At 39.9% G+C, this 27607-nt stretch overlaps 1 gene segment (V, D, J or C); it reads left to right on the forward strand.

Moving 5' to 3' along the window:
* Positions 1-831: 831 nt before the first annotated feature.
* Positions 832-27607, forward strand: LOC118841717. The segment is given in 5 exon segments: positions 832-922; positions 17594-17887; positions 18415-18753; positions 19471-19800; positions 27426-27607. Coding segments are annotated over 4 exon segments (1035 nt in total).

The following is a 27607-nucleotide window of genomic DNA, read 5'->3' on the forward strand; positions in this document are numbered from 1 at the left end:
ATAAACAAGCACATCCATCTCATTAGTATGCAAATTTGCTTTCATCTTTAATAAATGGTAAAACTATGTGTATACCAAAGAAGTATTTTAAAATAAATTTCTTTATGATGTATCATCATAATGTAAATGTTTGATTTGTTTACCTATTTTATATACCTATATATCTGGGGTTGCACAAAAATTTCTTGGGTGAAAAGGGGTCCAGAGTGGAAACAGTTTAAGAAGCTCTGATACAATCTAAACTTTTCATTTTACAGAAAAGGAAACTGGCCTAGAGAAATTAAGTGAATTATTGTTTTATATAGGACTATAATTTTGGAACTAGAAAATATCTTAGAGTTCATCTAGTTCAAACTCCATTTTAGAGATTAGGAAAATAAGACTAAGTGGCTCAGTGAAAGTCAAACAGATAGTAAGTAGCTGAGCCAAAATTTGAATCCTAGTCCTCTGACTCCAACTCCAATGCTTATGTTGCTATTCCACCCTCTCTTAGTGGAGCCTTACGATAACCTACAAAGGAACTCCCACCAGATGATGGTGTTCAGCTGAGAAATTCTCATGTTTATGGAAAATACAAAATAGCAGAATGATGGAAAGTCATTACCCTTGCCTAATAGTTAAAAGTCAGAATAATTGGCTAGTTTACAAAAGAGCCCTAGAAAAATGGTTGGAGTCTTGCGAAGGCAATAGACCACTCATAGGGTAGTTGACAGAGCTTCCTGATTATTAAGACAAGAATGAGGAAGAGTCAGCCAGTTTCTCAGAAGGGCATGTCTAGAAGTCACAAATGGACTATTGCAGCTAAACAATGGCTTATAAGAAGATGTGTTATTTGAATGAAGAGAAATTAACATGTTTGTACCTTCCTGATATCATGAAATTTAAATGGTCTGAGGGAGACCTTTGCTTGAATGGGTTGTATGTAAGTATAATATATTAATACTATACTATGTTGTATATGACCAAGGAATTGTTCAACAGTATGCTTCTTTGCCACAGCTTTGTTGTGTGTGCTATTGCTACATGCATACAAGTTGTTTTGGCATTCAGCCTATATGCCTGTGTACTCCAGGAAACCTTGATGTTGAAATAGCTAGCATTTATGTACCATTTTAAGTTTTGCAAGGTCTCTATAAATATTATCCCATTTTATCTTCATCCTGATAGATAAGTGCTATTATTAGATGAACCCTAAGGTAAACAGAGGTTAAATGACTTACACAGCTAGTAAGCATCTGAGGTCATACTTGAACTCAGGTCTTCCTGACTACAGTTCTAGTACTCTAGCCATTTAGTAACCCAACTAATATCTCATGCTATCTATTATGTATTGCATACAACCTACTTCTTTGGTCTACAGTATGAAATTCTGCCATAAATATTTTATGTAATAATAATAATTGCAGCAGTTACATAGCACTTTACAAATATTATCTCACTTTATCCTCACACTCTGGGAAGTAGATGCAGAGAAAAGCTAAGTGATTTGCCCAGCATCACATAACTAGTGTCTGAGGCCAAATCTGAACTCAGGTCTTCTTCACTCTAGGTCTAGCATTCTATCTGATGTGCCACCTAGCAGCCTCTGATATTGCTCTGTATATGCTGCCTGTGCCCATGTACACTTAGATTTTTTTTCTCAGTCTTCTTCCATACTAACACTCTGCATGAACCATTTGGACTCTGCTACTCTATGATGAGGTAGTTCCCTCAGTCTTCCATTTCAGAAAGACAAATTTTCCAAAACTGCTCTTGAAATCATTTTTGACTGACAAATTAAAATGTGTGCGTTGCTCCATGCTCACATTCCACCTGCCACTCATGTAGCAAAAAGATGCCAGCTTTCCACTAGATGTCACCAATTCCACTTTTGGATAATTCTAATTGTTAGGCAGATTTTCATTATCTCAAGCCATGCAGAACAAGTCCAATCTCTTAAGCACATGATAGTGCTTCAAATATTTGAAACACCTACCTCATTCTCCCTTTTCATCTCTTCTCCAGGTTAGACAGTCAGTTAACAAGCATTTATTAAATTCTTATTATGTGCTAGGCACTATTGCAAGCAAGAAGAAAGGCAGTCCCTACCCTCAAAGAGATTACATTCTAATGGGAAAATACAACACATAAAAGGGGGGAGGGAGAAGTAAGGTACTCACAGGGGGACATAGTGGCAAAGTCCAGAGACTCAGAAGCAGAGCCAGGAGAGGAATGAAAAAAAGCTGTAATCAGGAATACCTGGTTTGGCAGGATATGATTTACATTGTTTAGAGGACTTTTGGTTGGATAGAAAAGAGATAAGAAAAATCTCTATTGTGATATGTATGAGAATCTCTAAGAAACAGATTCAGAATTAAGAGCTTGAAGAACACATGTATTGTCTGGAGTGATAGATTCTAATTATTGAGGAGAAATTCTTGTGACATTCCAAAATTTGGGTGAAGAACCCATACAGCTTTGTAACTGCTTTGCTGTTGTCTAATTTGCAGATTTGGAGTCATCATTCTGGCTAGAGGTGTACTTTCTCCTAATGGTCTATTATTCAAATTACATAAAGCAGTGAACAAATTATCTTTCCAATATTGATAAGAATTATTAGAACTTAACTTCCTTAACAGTTTTTTTAATAATCTGTTCATTCTTTTAATTAACCCAGATGCTTGTGGATAATATGGAATATGATATATCCACTCTATATTATTCAATACATAATATTTCTTCATTTCATTACCTTTGAAATGTGACCCATTGTCACTTTGAATCTGCATTGGCATTCCATAATATAGACATGATATCTAGAGTTTTACAAGTGTTTGTCTAGGTTGCATTCTTATTAGGATAAGCCACTAGTACACCTGAATAGTTGTCAACACAAGTACATATAAATTTACATCCTTTTTCTTGGGGTAGTGGTCCAAAATAATCTATCTGCCAAATCTGAGCTGGAAATTTTCCCCTTGCTATCTCTCCAGTTACTACCCTAGGAACAGTTCATTCCTTTTCCAATTGACATATATGACATTCTTCTGTTACTTCTTTTAACAATGAATGAGAGATACTTATACCTTCATCTTGGGCCTATTGGTATACGGCCTGGACCCCTAAATGGCTGGCCATTTGGTGAACCCATTTTGCTAGTACCACATCATCAGCTGTCAGGGTAGGGACAATATATTTAGTAGCAATCTTTGCTAGTCAATCAGCATGTGCATCATACTCACGTTCTGGCATAATGAGGGCCACATGAATGTCTACATGAAAAACTGACAAATTAGTAACCTAAGACATGTCCCATATATCTTCCCATAATTATTTGCCCCAAACTTGTTTACCATTGAATTTCCCAATTTCGATTTTTCCACATGGGCATCCATGTAGCTAACCCATTAGCTACCACCCACAAACCAGTGAGTATATTACACTGTCCTCCTTGTTCTGCTTTGATAGCTTGATGTAATGCCATCAGTTCAGCATATTGACTACTTCCACCTATCCCAATATTTTCCAAAGTTCACTTAGTACATGGGTTATATAGGCCACTGCTTTCCAATGTCTCTTATGGCCCAAATATTTTGCTGTCCCATCAGTAAACCATGCATGTTTCTTCTGTTCTTCAGTTAGTCCATCATATCTGTCATTCCATTTTACCAAGGATTGTACCAACTGTTGCCTTGGTTCGGGGGATTTATCATTTCCCTCAGTGTCTGTGTTTGCTATAGATTAATGTAGAGCAGAAACTCTACTTTTGCCTGTTTTCAACCTATTTTGAATATACCATTTCCATTTAGTTAATCTGGCCTCTTGCAAATGTTCAATTCTGTGAGAAGCAGGGGTACTCCTTACCCAGGTCATAATTGGGATTCCAGGCCTTAATATCACTTCATGGCCCAGAGTCAGCTATTCAGTCTCTACCAAAACCCAATATGCAGCTAACAACTACTTTTTAAAAGGTGTATATTGAACTCCAGATGAAGGAAGTTCCCTAGACCAAAATCCTAAGAGAACATTTTGACTTTGTTGTTTTTGCCATAAACTCAAGTTCACATAGGAATCTTGCATGGTCACTTGTAATTCCACTGGTCCATTTGGCATAGGCCATAAATCCAGAGCCAACTGTATAGCAGCCTTGGCTTCTTCAAAAGCTTTACTCTGCTAAAGTCCCCAATCAAATTAGATCCCCAAACCAAAAAGCCCAATCCATCACAGCAGCAAAGAATTCAATACACAATATCACAGCAGACAACCACTACATCCCAAAACCATCCACCCCCCTGCTGGGGCCTTGCCACCAACACACATACACCACAGGCACCACGTCTGCTCTCTCCCTCAGTTCTAACTGCTCTCTCAGCATTTCCTGTGACACACTTTCCTTTTCCTGTCCAGAAGCTCCTCCTACCACATGTGACTTAGGCTTCCTGTGACATAAGTAAGTCACATGGGCCTATTAATGGGTGGGAAAGATCTTCAAATCTAAATTGTCATTACAATGGGCAAGGGGAGAGGGAGGAGGGAGAGTATAAGGGAGGGACAGGGAATAGAATAAGAGTAGGGGGATGTAATAGAAGGGTGTGTAGTTTAACAGGAAAGAGATAAAGAGGGAACAACATAAATATTTAGAAGAGCATAAAAATCTTCTAAATTCAGAAAGAAGAGGGTAAGGGGATAAGGTGGAGGAAAAGGATAAAGGAGGAATTCACTGAGAGGGAATAGGTTAAGGAATAGGAGGGCAAAGTAGCAGGTAGAAGTAGAGCAGAGGAGTGAAGAGGAATAGGAAAAGGTTGAGAATGATGAAGAGGAATGGAAATGGATAGAAGATTAAAAATTTGAATATGTTGCTTTTAGGAAATTCTATAAAAATGAGAGATACAAACGTAAAGTAAAGGTCAGGAGTAGAATTTATTATGTAAAAAACCAGGGACAGTAATCATGAGCTCAGATAAAGGTAAAGCTAAAATCAAATTTAATCAAAAGATAAAAATAAGGAAACTGTACTATGTGTTAGCAATATTAATAGTTTTAGACCATATAAAATAATTAGACAGTATAAAAATGAGAGTATACCTACTAAAACAGAGGAACTATACAAATATAAATACAAAACACCTTTTATACAAAGTTAGATCTAAATAATCAAAGTAATATTTATTGTTTGTGGGCAGCTAAAGCTAATATAATTTTTAATAATGACAGTTTTACCTAACAAATCCATTTATATAATACCATCCCAATCAAATTACTAAAAAAAAAATTAAGGCTGTCCTGGGCCCCTCCCCAAAATGGAAGTCCTAGGAGGAACTCACCAATGGAGAAGGGGCTACACAGGCAGAGAGTTGTTCTAGGACAAAAAGGTTACAGCTTCTGAGGAAAGTTCGAAGGTTAAAGGCAGCTGAAGCATGACAGCAAAGTCCTGAGTGTCAGAAGCAGGGATAGGGAAGGAATAAATAAATATCCCCAGTTCCTTCCATTGATCTTCATATAGCATTGTTTCCAGTGTTCCCATCATCATGGTTGCCCTCCTCTGAACACACTCCAATTTGTCAATACCAATCATCAAATGTGACATCACCAATTAGACCCCCTACCTCAAATGTCATCTGGCCAGGGAAAGTTCTATAGCCAATGGAAATATCACTTATGTTCTGGACACCATGTCTCAATTAGTGCAGCCTGGTTGCATTCATTTTTTGACTGGCACATCACTGTTAGCTAAACTTCTCCAAACTTCTTTTTGTTCCACTGACTAAACCTAAGTGTAGAATTTTACATTTTTCCTTATTAAATTCTATCTTTTTAGAATAAAAGGAACATGATGAAGTGGATGCAATCCTGGGCATGAAGTCAGGAAGAGCTGGATTCAAATTTTGCTTTGACACCTACTAGTTCTGGCATCTTAGGCAAATCACCACCTCTCTGAGCCTTATACAACTCCCCAGGATATATCTACTATGTCACTGACAGTTGGGTTCTCTTTTGGTATCTAGAGTTCCCACAAAGGGAATTTCCCCATACGGATTCAGATAAATTTTTGGTCTGCTAAGCTCTTTTTGAATCCTGTCTCTTACATATTAACTATTTCTCCTATCTTTGTAACATCTGTAAACTTGATAAGCATTCCATCTATGCCCTAATCCAAATTATTGATAAAAATGTTGAACACAATTGAGTCCAAGATACTTCACTAGAAATTTCTGTCTTCATTAACATTGATCCATGAATAACTGTGCTTTGGGTTTGATCATTTAACCAATTCTAAATCTACCTTACTATAGCTATAAATATAAATATTTATCTATCTGGCCCAGAAGGACAGCACGAAAGGATTTGTCAAATTATTTTGTTAAAGCACACTTATAGTGTATCTATGGTAGTCCCCTGATCTGATAAGCCTGTCAAAAAAAAGGAAGTGGATTTAGTTTATCATGACCTCTTTTAGCTGGTCCTTTGTAATCACCACTTCCCCAAAAAATGCTCATAAACTATTCCTTTCAATAGTGTTTTCTAGAATTTTGCCAAGTTAAAGAATTCAGCCTCTACTCTTTTTGGTAAGTTGGAACATTTTCCACTTTCTAGTCCTATGGAATCTCTCCTGTGTGTTCAAAGATCACTGACTGCTGACCTACAGTTAGATTTGCCAATTCTTTTAGTACCCTAAAATGTATGTAGTTCATTTGGGCCTGGTGACAAATTCTTTAAAGACAGCTTTCTTATACCTCCTTTTCTCTTAGGTCTCAACTTCCTCAGCTTAACAATGTTTTCCCTACTGATCCCAATCTATAGATCTTTGGTTTAGAAAAAGCAAACTATTGCTGTTGTTGAGTACTTCTACCTGCTCTCCTTTCTCAGTTATCCTCATCTGTCCCACCTACCTCCAAGAAACAGTCCTATCTTTTCTTTTCCCTTATTCCTTTAGCTAAGTTCTAAGAGTAGAGAATATACCAGGATCATCACTGGTATAACAGGTCCCCCTTCCATATAAAATCACTTTCCTCAGACAGGAACAGCCAGAGGGAAGAAAAGGCAAGAGGAAAAAAGAAAGAAAATTAGGTTTAAGTCAACCAGGCTTTATTGATCCCTATTATTGCCTAGTCCTGTGTGCAGCTTTACTTCAGGGACAAGGCTCTTCCTTCAGGAAGTTCACTAGAGTTGGGATGGAGTTGGGGTTGGGTGGAGACGAAGACTGAAAACAAAACAAGATACACATTATCAAATTGTGGTATAGGTCAATGTTTCCTAAACAGTCCTGAGTAGTGACAAAAAGCAAATGCTAGAGATATTTCTTTCTAAAATATAAGAAAATTATTTCAATATAAAAATAGGTTGACTTCTATTTTGCTTCAAAATTTCCCCAAGCCTCAGACCTCAAAGACTAACCTTCAATTTTCAGTCTTGAGACCTGTCAGTGAATTTCAAGTCCCAAAGGAGTAGCAGGTCACTGAAGACAAAGTTCATGGGTGATTAGAGTTTCCAATGTCTGTCTGTGCAAGCCTCTGGGGACTAAGGAACTGCAAGGTTAAGACCCTGCTAGAAAAGTTGTTTTTTTCCTCCTCTCATCCAAAAGGAGGTGGAAAGAACTGAAGTCTCATTAGAGATGAATAATGAGCGGTTGGAAGATAGGACTTTCTTGTGCCTGCAACATACCACTGAGAGAGAAGATAGGAGATCTGGATACCTCAGAGTGTCACAGCCACTGCTGCTATGGCCACTGCTATGACCACGAATTTACAAAAGAAGGGAGGTTGAGGACAAAAGGGTAGTAACTAGCTACATCCTGTCTGAGGATAACCACAATGGAACTCCCACCCCAATCTATTTCCTCCTAGCTCTCTTACTGAGCCTATTTTCCATTGCCCTGTGTGTGTGTATGTGTGTATGTGTGTGTGTGGTGTTGGTGTTGATATTGTTGTTGTTGCTGTAGTAAACAATCTGTTTGCTTTCTGTGTTTGCCAAGTGCTCTCAAAAAAGACAAGTTTCACTAAGGAACTGTTCTGTGTGTCTATGGGTACATCCTTGTTGGGATTAAAGGAACTTGAGGAGCTCATTATGGTCGCTCTAGCACCCAAAGAGAGAGTAAGAAAATCTCTTTCAAAATCACAGGGTATCTGCAGAGGAATATACATGAACCAATGACGTTTTGCTAAGGAAAATTAGAACCTCCCCTGAAAAAAGCAAGGAAAAGAAATAGCAGTGCAAATCCAGACCTAATGGATTCCACTGGGCAAAAGAAATTAGCTAATGGATGGATAGGGAAAGAAAGACTTGGTAAACATAAGGCACTTCATTGGAGACAGTAGCCTGAAAAAATTCCCTTCCCCATTGTTCCCTCTTGGACAGACTAAAAAGCAACATCTTTCTCTCCCCTCTATCAAAGTGGAAGGTAGTGACTATAGGGAAAGTTTAAGTCTGAAGGGAGGATTTGGAAAAGAGTGATACCACTCACTTGAGAGTGGGAGCTAGAGAGAGGCAATAGATAGTTTTCCATTGTAACCAAAACCTTCCAACCCTTAGATACTGCTAAAGAAACAATGAAATATTCTCTGTGTGTGTGTGTGTGAGAGAGAGAGAGAGAGAGAGTTTTAAGTGCTATACAAAAATGAGAGGAGGAGGGAAAATAAATTCAATTAAACATGTATTTATTGAGCCCTTACTTTGTTTAAAATAAACTCTTTGAGGCTGGGGAATGACCAAAAAATGTCTCCTTAAGAACCTTACATTCTACTGCAGGAGGAAAAGAATGAGAAACAGAAGGGGAAGCAGGTGATAAATGTTGGAGTTTCTGAAAATGGAGCAGAGTCCGTGAGCTGGAATAATAAGGAAGTCTTCAAAAGACAAGGAGCATGAGCATTGAAAATGGGGAGGAAATAGTCATAAGGAGAGTGGTTAAAAGAAATACTGTAAACAGTTCCTGCTGTCATTTCTCAGACAGGGGAGCAGCAGGACAGATGCTTCCTATGACTATAACCACCCACAATTTGGTCTTAGGACAGTACACAAAAGAAAAACTACTCCAGAGAGCTCATTCCCTTAGGAATGCCTTAGGGAAATCCTTCATGGAAAGAAAGTTGATTTGGAGCACAGGACTCTCTCCTCCATCTCTACCCATATAGACACCCAGTCTCACAAAAATGTACACAAGAAGACACACATTAGACCCCTTTCTCCTTTGAACAAAGAGATGATCTCCTCAAGAGGACCCCCGTATTGTAGGGCATAAAATGAAACACTCTTCTGTGGAGCTTTGTACACCATTGTCTAGGCCCTGCTCCTTCCAACCTGGAAGGAGCCAGACAATGACCGCTAGGCCACGTGTCCTTCAACAGACAGACATTGCCTAAAAGTTTGGTCCACTGACCATAAACTTGCAGCCCTACATGTAGACTTGATCCCACAAGCATGACCGATAAAGGCCTATGACAATATAGCTGCTCTAGTTATGTAGGAAGTAGCCAACTTCATAAGAACACGAATAACTGGATCCATCATTTCTACTGCCAACATAGAGTTCAAAACTGAAATAAAAGAAGTATCATGGGCCATTCAAGTCATTCTGCACATATCTGATATGTCTGTCTTTGGTCTAGGCATGTTTACCCCAACATTCTGATGCCTTCTCTACCACTTCACTGACCTGAGTGGCCACCTCCTTGTTAACAGAAATCCTCCATCACCTAATCCCTGAACCCTCCCTTTGTTATCATTTTTGTGTTTCTAATAGTCTCTGAGTGTCTCTAGCTCTTTGTCTTTAACCTTCTGTAACTCTGAGACATTATCGCCTTTTCCCTGTTGGTCTAGAGTACCAGGGCCAACATGCATTTCCTATCACCACCACCTTCCCCCACCACCCCCACTACCATCAACTGACAGGTCCAAGCCTCATACACCTGGCCCAGCCACAGCCAGAACCACAAAGCAGACATGACGTGGAGGACAGGCTGGATCAGCTAGGACAGGAAGTCAGAGAGAGTGACCATTGAGCCCCTCTGATGATCTGGAGCCAGAGCCTATGGGTAGAAGAGGGAGGGAGAAAGTGAGGTCAGGTGTTAGAGCAAAAGACTTCTAAGACTGCCCTTCCTGGGTAGATGGACAGAAACAGGCATGGGGCCAGGATACAACTCAGGTAATTCTTGTCTCACCATTTTCCCCAGAACAGGCCCTAGTACCTAAGGAGAAGGGGAAACATACTAGGGAAGAAGTTGGAGGAACTCTGTACTGGAAACTCAGATATTTGGTGAGGGAGAGACAGAGAAGAGAAAAGAGGGAAGGAGGACAGAAGAAGAGGAAGGAAAATTTTATGGGAGGGGGAGGGATTTCTATGAGGAATCAAGAAGAAAAAGATTCCTGAGTTTCATTTAAGGTAATTCAAGAGGCCTGTGATCTAGTACCTGCTTTGTCAAAAATTTGTTGTACTAACTTGGAAAAGTTATTTCCCTTCTCTGGGGCTCATTTTATTCATCCAAAATTAAGACTCTGTACTTCCAGCTTGATATTCCATAATTCTGTTTCTTCTGAGGATAGGCTGGAGAGAAAAAGGTGTCAGATAGTACAGAGCTACTCCTAGTAATTTTTATCCAAGTCGTGGCAAATGGGGAACCGAAAAGACAAAGGAGAAAGAGACAAGAGGTCTGAAAAGACATGGAAACTGTGAGGCCTATGAGGATTCTGAGCAATGTAAGTACTAAAAAGGATAGGAAGACAAAGGGATGTGAGGACTGAGAACTGTGAGGGATGGGAGAAATCTGAGAGGATGGAAGAAGCAGGAGGAGCAAACAAGGGCTAGGTTCAGTACTGGCACATACAAGACAATTAAAAAAAAATTTGTTGATTGAGAGAATTGTGAGTTTGGTGAGGAATCTAAGGACTTTGAGTTTTGAGAAGAATGGGACAGATGAGAAACACGGAATGAAGATGAAGACTGGTGAGAGCTCTGAGAGCTGTGATGGATTTAAATACTGCTGAGCACTGTGAGAGTTTGTGCTATCATGGGGAATGCTGAATTTGGAGCTAGAAGACCTGGGTTCAAATATTTACTCTGAGCTTGGACAAGTCACAAATTCTAGGTCCTCATCTGTAAAGTGAAGGGGTTGAATTTGATGACCCCTAATGTCCCTTCCATCTCTAAATCAGTGATCAGACAACTGAGTGGTGTGAGGGGTATAAAGGATTGGAGAGATGAAAGAGATGGAAGGGCTATTAGGGATGTAAGAAAGGTGAGGGAGGAAGAGGATAACTATGAAGACTTGTGAAGGATGTAAGGAGTGTGTGAGCTTGAGGAATGTAAAGAGTAGTAAGAATTGAACCCTCTTATGGAAAGAGGCATGTGTGGTACAGCAAGAAGAGCATTGGCTCTGGGCTCAAGGGAAGGTAGGTACAAATTGGACCTGTTTCTGAATCTGTAAGATAAGGGCATTAGACTAGATAACCTCTGAAGTCCCTCCTAGCTCTGGATCTACTCATACTTAAATATTAACCTTCCTGCTCCCAACCATTCTCCTATCTTCAGTCCTGATCCTAAGCAAAGACAATCTCTTCTAAGAATTTCACAATTCAATGTTTTTAAAGTGTTTTGATTTTAAATTCATGTTTTAAAAATATTTATTTAGTACCTACTCCGTGTACAACACTAGGCTTTAGTGCTGGGGAAAATACAAAAGTAGATAAGATACTATATCTAGTTTCATAAAACTTACAGCCAAGTAGAGTGAAACATAAACACAAATTACATGTATGGGAGCAACCTAAAAATGAGTTGGACTTCCAAAGATGGATGAAAATTCAAGAAGCGGGGATAGAGAAGTTGGAGGACTGGGAAAGACATATCAAGTTTAAGAAAGAGTAAAGCAAAGGAAAAAGCCCAGTTTGACTAGAGCTGAGACTGTTCATTCAGGAAGATATGAGATAAGGCTAGATAAGGGTGGAGGCAAACTGTGGAGGTCCTTCCTGAGAAGCCAAGCTGGTTAATGAGATTATTCAGTAGGTAAAAAAGAGTGACTGAAAGGTTTGACCAAATCTATGTATAAGAAATGTGAATAATTGATTGACTGGGGAACAAAGGGAGGTAGCAAAACTTGTTGGGAGACTATGATATTAATTCAATTCTGTTCAGTTCAACAAAAATATATTAAGTACCTAACATGTGCAAGGCACTACACTAGACAGTGGGGATGGCAAAACAAGACCAAAATTGTCCTTGTTTTCAAGGCATTTGCATTCTACTGAGATGATAAGATGTGCACAAATAAGGAACTACAAAGTAATTTCAAGAGGGGGAGAGAGTCTGAACAACTAGGGGAACCAAAGAAGGTCTTATAGAGAAGGAAGTACCTGAATTGTAAAAGCTGTGGATTTTAAGAGGCAAAAGAGAGGAAGGAAAAAATTTGAGACATGAGGTATCACCTAGGCAAAGGCACCAAGGCCAGAGAAATATGTCATATGGCCTATAAGAAACAAACCACTTTGGCCAGAACAGAGAGTGAGTGAAGGGAGAATAAAGTATAATAACTCCGGAAAAAGTAAGTGGGCTCAATGCTAATAGCTATCTAGGCCAATAGTGCCAAACTCAAATAAAAAAAGCATCCCAGAAAATCACAAAGTAACATTATCTGTGTTGTATTGTATTTTTTATTTATTTTGTTAAACATTTCCCAATTACATTTAATCTGGTTTGAGCCTGCAATGTGGTGTTTTGCAAGCTGCATAAGCCCATAGCCTGCTCTGCATTAGGCAGTAGAGAATCACTCAGCTTCCTTCCTGAGCAGTATAGTGACACGGTCAGACCTGTGCTTTAGGAATATTACTTTGGTATCTTTGTGAAGGACAGATTGGAGAGAATTGATAAAAAGAGAGAATTGATTAACTATGGTGGGTGAGGGAGAAGAAAGAATCTATGGTGGTGGAGGTAGTAGAATGACTGAGAAGGATGCCATCAACACAAATAGTTTAGTGGAAGGATAGGTTTTGGAGGAAATGAGTTCATTTTTAGACATTGTTGAGTTTAAGATACCTATAAGAAATCCAGCGGGAGTTGCTTAGCAGACGGTAATGTGAAACTGCCAACCAGGAGAGCCACTAGGGCCGTCTATATAGGTTTGGGAGTCATGTTTATAAAGATGATTGTTGAACTCATGACTTCATGAGATTCCCAAGGATAGAGGATAGACAGAATCTCAGAGTTAGAAGGAATACTACAGGCCTCTTAATAAGAATCCTCTAATATACCTTACAAGGAATTATCCAGTTTTTGTTTAGATACTTTCTGTGAAGGCAAGTTTACATTTTTTTTAACGCTCCTAATAGCTTTCCTTACACCAAGTATAAATTTGCATCTTCCATCCATCATTCCTAGTTCTGCTATCTGTAGCCAATTGCATCAAATTTAATCTATCCCAGTAAGTGTTGACATTTGCCCCCTAAGCCTTCTCTTCTCTAAGCCAATCATCCTCAGTCCTTCATATGGCACAGACTTAAGGCTATTTTCCATCTTGGTTGGCTTCCTTTGGAGACTCTATAGTTTGTCAGGATCCTTCCTAAAACATGGTATGTGGGACAGAACATGATATTCTGGATGTGGTCAGATCAAGGTAGAATAGAATGGTACTGTCTTAGACCTGGTCTTAATGCTGCATAAGATTTTATTAGCTTTACCTGACTGGAACTCACACCTTATCAGTATCCAGTGCCCCTGGAGCCTCTGCCTCTGTTTGGAGGGTGGAAAGCTGCTCCTAGAACCACCATTGAAGGAGGGAGCCCAGTTCAGCTATCTCTTCATTTCCCACCTTGCTCTGCACTCCTCTACATTTCTCCATAATGCCCCCTAAATGTGTAACTTCCCTCTTCCCCATCTCTTTTCAGCTTCCTTTTGTGTGTTGTCTTTCCTCACTAGAAAATTCCATGAGGGCAAGAACTGTCTTTTACTTTTCTTTGTATCTCCAGTGCTTAGCCCAGTTACTGGCATATGACTGACACTAAGTAAATATTTACTAACAGACTTGACCAACAATATCACAATGTTGATGCTTATTGAGCTTGCAGTCTACTTAAACCGTCAAATCTTTTTCAGAAATGTAACTGCTATATAGCCATGTCTCTCCTAACTAGTCTTTTTTAAGTTAATTTTTTACCCAAGTATAAGACTTTATATTTATTATTATTAAATTTCATCTTAATTGATTTGGTTCAGTATTCAAACCCATTAATATTTTTTATATCTTAATTGTCATAGACTGTATTAGCTAACCCTCTAGGCTTTATGTCATCTGCAAATTTTATAAGTATGCCATCCATGCCTTTATCTAAATCATTGTTAAAGATTTTATACTACCCAGTCTAGCACAAGTCACTGGGGCAATTCTTTAAGGAGCTAATTTCAGGTTAACACTAAACTATCCGTATCCATTCAATCTGTTCCAAATCCAGCTAATTATAGTATTATCTAGCCCACATCTGTCCTCAAGAATAACATGAAAGAATCTATTAAATGCTTTTCTAGTCATTAGGTAAACTATATCTTAAGCAATTATATCTCTGGCATGTCTAATAACCTTTTCAAAATGTTAATGAGAATAGTCTGGCATGACCACCCTTGATGAAGCCTTGCTGGCTCTTCTGATAACTACTTCCTTTTCTACATATTCACTAACTATTGGTTTAATAATATATTCTAGAATTTTACCAGGATTCCAGGTCAACTATACTTGCTCAGAACTTGCAAGCCCCATTTTCTTCCCTTTAAAAACAATCAGGGCAGTTTTTACCCTTCTCCAGTCCTGAGGTGCCTCTTCATTTTTCCATGTGACTTAGCAGTCATATCATCCACCTTCTTTCAGTATCCTGGAACATAGTTCAGTTGGCCTGGTAACTTGGCCTCATCATGGACAGGTAGGTACTTTCTAGGGATGTATGTAATTGATGCTGTGAAGAGTGAATCAGCAAACCTTGGTAACTGATTGGATATGAGGTGAGGAAGATAGAAGATTCATAGATAACTACAAGAGAGTGAAAATGGGAGAGTGAGTGTTAGTTGGTGCTATAGACCTATGGCAATGAATTTCAAAGGATGAACACATTTTGGACATGTTGAGATTGAGTTAACAGTAGGTTATACAGGTGGAAATGTTCCATATGCAGTTGGAGACATAAGTCTGGAAAACCTTAGAGGAGAGGTCAAGTAGGCTATGTAGATTTGTAAGTTATGAAGATTGTATTAATAATAATACTAGCTTATCTTTATATAGTGCTTTAAGGTTTGTAAAGCCCTTTATATATATGCATATACATATATATATATATATCTTCCTATTTCGTAGTAGTTGAAGTCATGATGCCAAGAGAAAGAGAGTGGAGAGAAGAAGGCCAAGGGAAAAAGCTTAATGGATCAGGAAAAGGATAAGGAGGCAATGAAGGAGAGAGGGAAAATAATATGTTGATTATTTCCAATTTCTCTTGTATATAGCTTTTTTGTAAATAGTTGCTTATATTTTGTCTCTCTCATTAGACTGGAAGCTCCTTGAGAGCAGGGATGATCTTTTGCCTCTCCTAAGGCAAAACTAAATCCTAAACACTTAGCACTTGGTACACAGTAGGAACTTAATAGATGTTAACTGACTGACTGACAGAGGTAGGAAGAAAATCAGAAATTGGCCATCTCTGAAGCCAGGCAAGGAGAAAGTATAAGAAGGATAGCATAGTGCAGTAGAGAGAGAAAAAGAGAGAGAGAGAGAGATTAAGGACTGAAAAAATGCAATCTGATTTATCAATTAGGATGACTTTGGTGTTATGAAAAGGTACTTTCAGTAAAGTCTTAGGAACAAAAGCCAAACTTTAAGGAGTTGAGAAGAGTCAGTTAACTCGCGCTTATTCAGCCTACTATGTGCCAGGCACTGTGCTAAGTGCTGGAGATACAAAGGCCAATAAATAAATAAACTTTTCTTGCCCTCAAGAAGTTCACAGTTAAATGTGGGAGTTTACAGTCTAGGGAGTAGAAGCATGAGATGTAGACTGCTTTTTAAGAAGTGTAGCAGAGAATGGGACCATAGTTAGATAAGTTAGATAGGGAAGGAAAGGTTTTTCTGGATGTGAGGAGGGCTGAACTTATTTATAGGAAGATATGAATGAACTAGTGTAGAGGAAGGGAATGAAAATACATTAGGGGTGAGAGGAGGAGGAGGGTGGAAGGAGAAGGAAAGGTACTGGAGCAAAGTATAGAAACAAGGGCACAGATAATGTTAGTTAAGAACATGGGGCCACATTCCTCTGTGACAGGAGGGAGAATTAAGGAGGGGGAGTCAAGGAAACTCTTCCTGGATAGCCTCAGTAGGAGGCTAAGTGATTTAGTCTCAAGTGTAACTATGGGAACATAGAAGTTAACATAGTGGGGAGGGGACAGGTATTGAAAAATGAACCAAGATGTAAAGTTACAAGAGGTCTGCCCTTCAGCGTAGACTAGCTGGAACTATTCACTCTGAGCTCCTGGTCTAGTTACTATCCTGATTCATCGTATAAGGTCTCCAGGGTCTACCTTGCCCCATTTCCCCAGCAAGGAGGTGCCACAAGAACCTGTGATAGATTTCAGGGGCACAAAAAAATTCTGTAAGATTTATTAATGTATGAGGAGAGTCCAGATTTTTTGTCTCCATCTCTTTATTTTCCCTTATCTCAATCCATTTTAGCTTAGGTGATAATGAAGACCATAAGGCCAAGGATATGGCAGTCACATAACTTTGTCCTAAGGCTGAGCCAGCCCTAATCTCTAATTAATCTGGACCCCCAATCCTAGATTTCTATGTAATCACAGTATACTAAGCTTTGATTTGTACCCACATGATGGGAGCCAACAAATAAAAAACCAAGTCACAAAGAAGGAATATAGAAGTCATGGATAAGCATTTTCCAGAATAGTATACTGTACTCGTCCCTTTTGTGCCTTTTAAGAAGTTTCATAGAATTTAAAACTAGAAGGGATCTTTTAAATTATTCAGCCCAGTCATCTCTTTTTACAAATGAGGAATCTGACTCCCAAAGAATGAGAGTCATTTAGACTGCCCAAGGTTACATAGGTAGCACGTGGCAAAGCTGAGAGAAAAACTGAGCTCTTCCAACCCTTAATCAAATGTTTTTTTTTTTACCCCTGGACCATTTTTCCAGTCAAGTTCCTGGCCCCATAGGAGCACCACTCTGAGGTTTCTGAGCCCTGGGCCGTGGTGGTCTCTGAACACAAAGGCTTGTCTTAGTCATCCCAAACTATAAAGATTAGCTCAGCTCTGTTCCAGGGACGCCAGGGCCTTCCCTAGGGGTAGGAAACAAGAAGCTCTGCTTGCTCCCTCCCGTAAGAATTAGACTTTGTAGTGGCTCCCCTTAGACATAGCTCCCTCTTGTGGTCACTTCCTTCAGTTCCAGGCATCCAGCCAAAGAGCATCAGATGTTAGACAGCTAGAATATGAAGAGAGAATGGGAATCAAGAGATGGGCAGAAATAGGGAGCCATAGACTGGTATCCACAATGGAGAGAAGATAGGAGAATGTGTCATGGATTCAAGCATGCTGTAGCAGGAATCACTTTTTCCCAACACCAGAATCCTGAGTCTATGTTTACATTTCAGACCCCAAGGTCTCACCCAGGCTCTTCCCCCTAAGCTCATTCTACTCGGAGACTAGTGACTCAATAGTCCTAGGCTGCTTGGCTTACGGCTTCTTCCCAGAGCCTGTGGATATGACCTGGGATTACAGTGGCTCTGGAGGTACAGTGAGGAACTACCCTGCTATGCTGATTGGCGACGCCTACACTCAAGCCAGTGTGCTAGACCTTCCTGCAGATCAGTGCTCCAACACCCAGGCCTACGAGTGCCAAGTACAACACTATGACACCAGTGCTAACCTGACGGTTCCCTGCAAAGGTAAGAGAAAAAACTTGGGGCTTGCCCTGGGGGAGTTATACCCTCACCCCAACACACAATTTATGGAGAACACACACAACCCTCATAATAAAAATAGATCATATTTATAGTACTAAAAGATTCTCAAAGCACTTCCTGTGCATGATCTCATTTGACCTTTGCAATGACCATCTGAAATCTCTACTAACCCCATTTTGAGACAAGGACCCTGAGGCTTAGGGAAGCTACATGACTCACCCACCATCATGTAACTAGTGAGTGATAGAAGCAAGATTCAAACCCAGTAATCCACCCATTCATCCTTCCTGCCCCACCCCTGCTCCCTCACCTAGGCCTGAAGTTTCCTTGGACCTATGGTGGCCTTACCTAACAGACCATAGAGATGATCCCAATGCTGTACCCCAGAGGGAAGGTAGGCAGGAGCAGGACCTGAATATTAAGCAGGATATTAAACTGAGAAGCTTCAGGAGAGTCTGCAAGTAGCCCTGGCTGCAAAAGATAACTGTTTTATCTGTATTTTACAGCAGTACAGGATCCAAGCCAATGTTGTTCCAAAACTGCTTACGTATCCCTGAGTCCCCCTTCCCTGGAGAGCCTGCTCCTGGGCACAGGTGCCAACCTGACATGTACACTCAGTGGCCTCAAGAGCAGTACTGGAGTCGAGTTTACCTGGGCACGCACTCCAGCCCCAGCATCAACTTTGAGTCCAATCCAGGGAACAGCTGAGCAGGATTCTAGTGGCAAATACAGCGTGTCCAGTGTCCTGGAGATCTGTACTGAGGAGTGGATCCGAGGTGATGTCTTTTCCTGCACTGTGTCCCACCCTGAGATAGAAACTACTACCAAGACCATCTACAAGCCAAAAGGTAGGAGTCAATTGGAAATGGGGAAGAATTTCAGGAAATGGTATGGAGGCAGGAGGAACAGACAAAAAGAACTTATTTGGTTTGGGAAGAGATAAAAAGGGGGCAAGCACTAGATACACAAAGGTAACAAAAAGTGAGCAGAACTAAGCCAGTCCTATATCAGGCCAATGACAGAGCTCAAAGTTGAGAAAGCAGAGATGGGAAAAGACAGGAGATAAGAATCACATTTTTTAAAAAAAAAATGAGAAACAGGGAGATAGCAAGATATGGAGACAATAAAATTGAAGGAAAGATAGGGAGAGATGGAACAGGGGAAGACAATAAGAGAACGAGAGTGATGGGAAGAGGAAAAAACACAAGGAGAAAGTGAGAGATTACAAAAGAGCAAGAAATAAAAAGGCTCATCAAGAGAAATCAAAGTAGAAGATAAAGGAACAAAGAAAAAATGGAAGAGAACGAAAGGATGCAGGAAGAGACTGAGAGAGAAATAAAGGAAAACAAATCTCCTGGTCATTCTCATCTTCCTCATCAGCCTATCTAGTGTCTCTGCTGTTCCTCTCCCTCAGTGTCCTCTGCTGGGCCCTAAGCTTTGCCTCATCTGCATTCCTAAGGGCATTCTACATCCTGAATAATTCTTTAAAACGATTCTCTTCCTACTAGGGTCATTCCTTGGAACCTAGCTTTCACTGACCATATGTCTCTGTTCTTCCTGCCTAGTGACCCAGATACCACCGCAGGTCTACGTGCTGCCACCATCGGCAGATGAACTAGCCTTAAATGAACTGGTGACAATCGTATGCCTGGTGAGGGGTCACAGTCCGCAGGAAGCATTGGTACAGTGGATGAAGGGGTCTGAGAAGCTGCCTAGAGAAGACTACATCACCAGTGACCCTCACCCAGAGCCCAGGGGAACCAACACCTTCATAATATCCAGCATCCTCCAAGTCTCAGCCTCTGAATGGAAGGCAGAAAACAAATATTCCTGTGTGGTAGGCCATGAAGCTCTTCCCCTGAACTTCACCCAGCAAACTATCGACAGATTCTCTGGTAAACCCACCAATGTCAATGTATCTGTCATCATGTCTGATGTCTCTGGCACCTGTTATTGAACCCAGCCTAAACCATCTGGCCCCCATCACTACCCAGAACTTGAGTTACAAGGCGAGAGTGAAGGGGAAGTAGATATATAGAAAAGTATCTAATGGAATAAATCTTGACACTCAGAAGCAACACTAGCCCTGTCCTCAGTGTCTGCGCCACAGCTAGTCCCCAGTAGCAGGGGGTGGGGGGGGGTAAGGAGTGAGGGTGGGGAGGGGTGGAATGTACTGGGGAAGAGGAAAAAGAAAATGTGAAAGGGTGTCCCATAATGTGAGCCAAGACAAGGTATTCACTGCATCTTCCCCACCCTGGCTAGGATGGGACTCAGAAAGATGTTTTTGGAAAGGTCTTGGTCACTTTTCCTGATATGGTCAACACTTTATCAAGGACACTCCCCAACATGTCCAACTTGTACTCTGATAGACCGTGAAATTTCCATTTCCAGCATTTATTGAGGATTTTATAATATGAAGAATCCTGTGCTAACCAGAAGAGCAGGGCTAGAACCTGCCTTCAGGGAGCTTATAGTCTAAGGAAGATAAAGGAGCAGCAGACTCATGGTCTGACCTGGGGGAGGAAGTGAATATGAAGGGGGTTAAGGGAAAAAGTATAAACAAAGGCCCAGAGGTAGACCTGAGTGAGGTGTTCACAAGATAACAAGAAGATCATATCGAATGAAGCAAAAGGTTTTTAGGGAGTAATGGGAAATGAGGTTGGAAAAGAAAGTTGGGGCCTTGACTCTCAAGTTGAAGAATTTAGACTTTGTTCTGTGAGAAGAGGGATGCCAATAGAAGTTTCTGAGTAGTAAAGTGACAAGATCAGAATAATGCATTTGGAATATGATTCTAGAAAGATGTTCAAGAAAACCATTTAGGCTATTTTATTACAACAGCTCCATTGTGAGGTAATAAGTGCTTGAACTAGGCAGGAGTGAAGGAAAAAGAAGGTAACCCCCAGAAGAACAAAATAGACATACACAAAAGATGCAAATCTCATATACATAGACAATAAAACAAACACAGTAACAGGCATGAAAAAGACACAAATATACATATACATAGTCACACATGATAGGGATTCCCCCAGCATTGGTGAGATAATGGCTACATTTTTTAAACTTTTTACCTTTATCCTTTTAGGGTACCCTATACACTTTTCCCCTCTCCTTTCCCATTAGCATTTCTGTGTCCTAGGTATACTACACATCTATCTGAGACCCCTCTACTATTGCCAAGTAAAATTTCTGGGAAGGGGGAGATTGAAGGATCTTCACACACCAAAATAAGATAACCCAGAAGCATAAAGGGATTTCCCAAATCTCTTCTGCCCCAGATGTACCTTCAACAGAGGAGAGAGGGAGGTCTTGATTCATCTTAAGACTATGGGATTCCCTTAGCTCTGGGTCATCTGAGAGATTCAAAATTGAGTTGTTACCTGACTACCTGCGACAATGCAATTAACTCCCTGACACCAATATTAAATGCTATCCCCTCAAGGACCTAGGGGCTCCAACCCCCAGAAGAGCTTTCTATTCTCTTCTCTCAATATCCACCAGAATTTTCAGAGTGAGGCATAATGACTATTCTGTCCCAGGTTAGCAGCATCCTCACAGGAGGCTACTCAAGGGCCTCTCTCCTCACAAAAAAAAAAAAAGCCCTCCATTTTGAATTGGGTGAAAGAATGGCCTCTTCCCAGAGTCTGACCAACAATATCCCAGGATCAGGGAGTAATGCTGGAACTTAATCCAGCTCAGGGATGTCTCTCCCTTAGAGAAACTTTTTTGGCCTTCAGACATTTATTCATATGTCCTCCTATCTTGTCCTCCTAGTTTAGAACACTTAACCCAACCTGGGCTATGCTTCTTTATGTTTTTCAGTGGTAATTCTCTCTCTGTTTGTCCCTAGACTTCATAAAACTCACCCCGCCCCCAATCCCTAGCTGAATCCTTCATTCTTCAATCCTCACTCTTCTCTATTTTCTACCCAGATATCTGAGTCTTGTCTTTGGCCTAGTGTTTGAGAAAGACCCAGGGCCTTGTCACTTCTGTCTCTGTTTCTCATCATTTGAAGGTCCTACATACCCAAAATGTCCTACTCAAGTTATTTAGAGGCCTTCCACCTAATTAGAGATAACAGGCTCAGCCTAATCTACAAAGGACTAATCTTCACTCTCAACTCTCCTTAATTACCACACAGGTAGGAAGTAAAAAATCTGGGAATCAAGCCCAGTCCTCTGACTCCAAATCAGTGGCCTTTACACCAGAATAGGAACCGTGGGCTCAACACCCAACTAACTTGCTAAATGAGTGGTGGCAATGGGCAAGTCACTTTACCACTCTAATCCTCTATTCCTTCATCTGTAAAATGGAGATATTAGTACTACCTGATTCACAGGGCTATTTAGGACAAAATGATTTTATACCTTAAAGTTCCATAGAAATTATAATTATCTTTATTACCAAATTGTCTCCAGAAAAGATAGGCTTTTGCCCCTGGGCAGGCCCTGAAGGGTGAGGGGTACCAGGAAATGAAAGTCACTGGAGAGCAAGGTTTCTGGGGATGCTACACTAGAGGAACCTTGTATTAAAGCTTGACAGCAGGAAGGGGAATATATAACCCCTGCCCTGAATGGATACCCAGGCTGACTGATGACCCAGATGGGACAGCACACCACGTAGTGAACACAAATAAGAACAATCAGAGAACCTATATGAGGCTGAGGAAAGGTAGGGTATGGAAGCCACATGATATAATAGTAAGAGTGCTAGTTATGGAAGCTAAGGACATGGGTTCAAGTCCTACTTTTGGTCCTTAGTACTTGTGTGACCTTGGACAAGTCATTTAACTTCTATGGGCCTCAATCCTCATCTGTAAATGAGAAGTTTAGACTATCTGACCTCTGAGGTTTCTTCCAATTGCAGATGTATGGTCTTTGAGTTACGGGCAAGACAAGGAACTGTGGAAGGAAATTCTAAATATAATATACATTCATGAGTTAGTATTGGGTTCTGCCAAATCTCATGTCAATGTGATAGGCTGCTTAGGAGGCTCAAGTGGACCAATCCTGTGTGACCTAGGGAAGAAGGGCATACTAATGGTTGGATTGATAGATATCACCCCTTCTCCAGTAGCTGCTCCTACTGTATCTGTTGCCCCAACAGTATTCAGTTGTCTCCAGGGTCCTGTCATCCCAAGAACTATATAGAATTCCATGAGGATGTGGGAACTCCATAGATGAGAACAAATTTGTAACAGTGCCTGTTTATCCTAGTTCTGACTACTTACAACATCCTGAGAGCACCATCAATGAGTTGTCATCAGGACCATCTAACTGCCTAGTTATCATTGTCACCTAATCTGACCATGCCACTATAAATCATAAATAGTTCATGTTTAGACAGGGTAGTGTTCTGGTGTTGGGTAATTTAAGAATAAAGCCATCTTATTTTTCTAGCTCTTTATTTATTAATGGCTAGATGATTCAAGTTGGCTACATTGGGATGAATAAAAATGAAAAAGGTAAAATATATATATACCATATAAGTATATACTACATATGTGTGTATTACCATTTGTCACTTAAGACACTGAATTTCTCACCAATGACCAGACTATTCCCATCAGCCCAATTACTTCTCTTTCTCCTTCCTTCATCCCAGGGCTTATATTTGGTTGGAGAAGGGGGGAGGCAAGCAATCATTGGTCCCTTTCCTTCATCTGAGCAATTCTCCAGAAAGACTTACTCTGATTTCACCTGCTGAAGCAACTCGGGCCCTGGTAGCTTCATAAACTTCCCAGAATCTCATTTATGGACCTGCATCACCTCCAAGACAGGGATGACTCCAAAAAGACCTAAATCTCCTATGTTTGCTCCTAACTCCCCAAATTAAATTCCTCTGATGCCATCATCACAAAAACTGCAAAATGCCCTTACATTAGCTCCTTTGCCTACCTTCGCCAAACAATGTAATGGCATTTATTAATCCCTTACTAGGGGGTAAAAATACTGTGCAGAGAGAAGCCCTTATTGAGGAACTTGTAGTCTAATAACAGGATACAATTACATACACAAATAACTAAAACAGAATGATAATAATAGATGGCATGCCTAAAGAACTTCATGATTCATGCAGAACTTCCTTTACAACATATTTGTCTACTAACTGGTACAACCAACTTACAGATGAGAAAATTGAAGTTCAGAGAGGTTAAATGACTTTCCCAAAGTCACATCACCAACAAGGTGAAGAGCCATGACCAGTTGTGCCTTCTCATTACAAGGCATGGGTTTTCATGACAGTATCTGCATTAGGAAAGTACAGGCTAAATGCTCAGGGGGAGCAAGTAAGAACAGGGAGCACATATCCCAGGGATAATGAACAGAATGAATCAGTATAGGAAAATCCAAAATGTGTTTGATGATCTAGTTTAGCTAGACAATTGAGTATGTCTATGTACTGTGTACCATGTACTATGACATAATCTTGGAAAGGGAGGGGAGCACCAAATTTGACTTTATCTTATAAGCAATAGAGAATTGAAAAAGGGTTTTAGAGTAAGGAATTAATGGGATCAAAGTTCATCATTCAAAGAATACTCTGACAGACAGGATAAGTAAGAATGATAAAGTTCAGAATGAAGTAAGATTCATTATCCTAAGGACAACAAAAAATAGGTTTTTAAGTTGTTAGGTGCAATCCTTTGCAAAGTCCTATTCTAATGCCTCAAGAGGGGGCCCTTAAAGGCTGTACCAACAGAACACAGATCTGGATCTACAATTCTTGAAAGGTTTTGAGTAATGTATTGACAACAGACTGAATCTACTTTGTGAAGTATGGAGATGCTCATCACCATGAAGCTGGCCTCTGTATATGATAAAATTTTTGGCCATGGCAACTCATGGAACAAAGAAAAATACAAGACAGTACGCATTCCTGTGTGGCTCCTTTCTGGTGCCAGAAAAGGGGGCAAAAGTACTAAGAAACTTTAAAGGGCCCTTAAGCCATCTGTAAATATTAACTTAATTGTTAGCATTCTAAAAGTGACATCTTTCTCCTATAGACAAACTACTCATGGAATTAACTCAACCTTGACTTTTTTTGCTGTAATCGAAAGCAGAAGACAAAGGATTGTAGCATTATAGAACCAGAGCCAGAAGAGGCGTTAGAAACTCTTGCGTTCCCCTTCCCATCACTTTACAAATGAGGAAATTGAGGTTAAGAGAGATGCCATGGTCACATAGCTAGGGTTTACTCTAAGTCCAATTTGAACCCAGGTCTCCCTGACTTCAGATCTAGTGCCATTTCCATTATGAAAGGCTGCCTTACAGACCCTCTTAGAAAATCAAGGGTTGATACAGTTGGTTTTATCATGTATCTACAGGCAAAAGAAATATCATTTCATGTGATGCTTGGCTAACTCATATTTCAACATTCATTATGAACATTTGTAAAAGGAACATGATAAAGAAGATATTAACTTATACAATATCTGTTATGGAAGACAAAAATTTCTTGTGCTGACCTTGAAAGGACTCCCCAAATTAAATCAATCTATATTTTAATACTACATTACTTCAATGCAAATGTAGACTTGTAAAAGTCCTTTGAAAAATACATCCAAAAAATATGGATCAAAAGTGAGAAACAAAAGTTTTGTAGACTACACAGAAACCTCATATCTATATATCACAAATACTTTCTTGCAGAAGGGAGTCTAATGAAGTGTAGCAGACCAAAAGCGTTTTGAAGCTTTCTTAGCTAACAAACTTGTCTCCTCACAAAGTGGAGCCAAGCAATGGCAGCCAAGGACAACATTGGTTTGAAATATAAAATTAATTGTAAAATCTTATAAAGAAGGTTGGTAGAAGATTACAAGCAAAGTTGTTATTGAAGTCCAGAATTTTAGAGTTGCTTACGACCATAATAGCCATATAAACTAACCTATCATCTTTTGTCTCTTTATCCATGCTTTTGTCTCTTTTTGTATCCACAGGGCTTAGCACAGTATCTGGCATGTAGAGGTGTTTAATAAATGTTTACTGACTGAATCAATGAATCAAAAGTTCTCTTACTAAAAATACCAAGCAAGTCCTAAAATATGCTTACAAATAATGTTTGTCACTCACATATCCCATAAGGGTCGAAGTGGAAGAGATTCTCTGTAGATGGTGAATCCAGATGCTCTTATTTACAAGAGAATAACAGACTCAGAACATAAAGCCTCAGAACAGTGCAAATTTGCTAAATAAGATTCATAATCACTTCAAAGAGAGCTCAGCTTAACCAAACAGGAAAAAAGAAAGATGAAAAATGCCTATTATCTGGATTTTTGTTTGGAATTGGACGAATAGCAAATAGAGCTCATCTCTCAGTAAACATATCTTAAACAGATGCAGCAGATGAGTAATAATTTGACCTGAAATTGAATAGAACAGGTTAGATAGCATTTGGGAAATTGTAGAGTGCATTTGTTGATCCCAGGCTTCTCCCTAAAACAAAGGGAATGATTTGTGATCACTGAGAAAGGGAAAGGGATCATTAAAAGGGATCATTAAAAGTCATCAAGCATTGTGTCATCAGGAACAGGTCAAAGCTATTTAATTTCATTTCTTGTGAGCAATTAGATAGAATGATAGATTAGAGTGCTCTTCTAAATTCAGGAAGACCTGGTTCAAATCTGACCACAGAAACTTGCTAGCTGTGTGACCTTGGGCAAGCCACTTAAACCTTTTTTCCTCAGTTTCCTTGACTATAAAATGAGAATAATAAAAGCACCTATCTTACAGGGTTGTTGAGATGTTATTTGTAAAGTGCTTAGCACAGTGCCTGGCACAGAGTAGGCACTATATAAATGTTTACTCCCCTTCCCTTCTCCCTCTTTTTCTTTTGACAGGATAAATCAAGCATACATTGCAAACATAGTACGCTTAGCTTTCCACATGACCTTTGATGAAGTTTCTCATGCTACCTGTACAGAGAAAGTAGAGAAATGTAGGATGGATTATAGTACAGCTAAGGATTTGGAACTGGATGAACAGTCATTAATGGATTGAGGTCTGCTTGGAGGGAGCTCACTAGTGAAGAATTCCAGAGGTCTGTCATTAGCCCTTTACTTTTCAACATTTTTATTAATGATGTGGATAAAGGCAAAAATGGAATACCTATAGAGTCTGCAGACTGACACAAATCTTGGCAGGAAAGCTGATAGGCAGATGATCCTGGTAAGTTAAAGCAGTGGATCACATTGAATAAGATGAAATTTAAGAGGAATAAATTTAAAGTTCTGAACTTAGGTTCATGAAATCAATTTTACAAATATAGAAAGGGGAAAGAGAGATATGGCTATACTGTGAAAAGATCTGGCTGTTAAGACACTGATGCTTTATGCACTAGGTCTCAAATTCTCCTGAAACCTCAAGGTCTCTGTGAGCTCTATACTCCACTATATAGAAATCCTGACTCCCAAGTCTTTCTAAACTTGAGTTAACTTCCCCCTAGCCAAGGAAGTACTCATATTTCCCATCTCTACTTCAGTTCTTGAGACCTGAAAGAGTTGAACTCATTTGTCCCACAGATCATTGGAAGGAAGTGATGATGTCCAACTGTCTTAATGAGGATTTTGTGGAGGAGGATGATAGAGAGGCCACCCTATGGCCCATGACAGTGACCTTCCTCACTCTGTTCCTGCTCAGCATGTTCTACAATACTACAGTGACCCTCATCAAGACCAAGTCAGGCTCAGCTATCAAGTACTAA

The sequence above is a fragment of the Trichosurus vulpecula genome, chromosome 3 (genome assembly GCF_011100635.1).
Source record: "Trichosurus vulpecula isolate mTriVul1 chromosome 3, mTriVul1.pri, whole genome shotgun sequence".
Lineage (NCBI taxonomy): Eukaryota > Metazoa > Chordata > Mammalia > Diprotodontia > Phalangeridae > Trichosurus > Trichosurus vulpecula.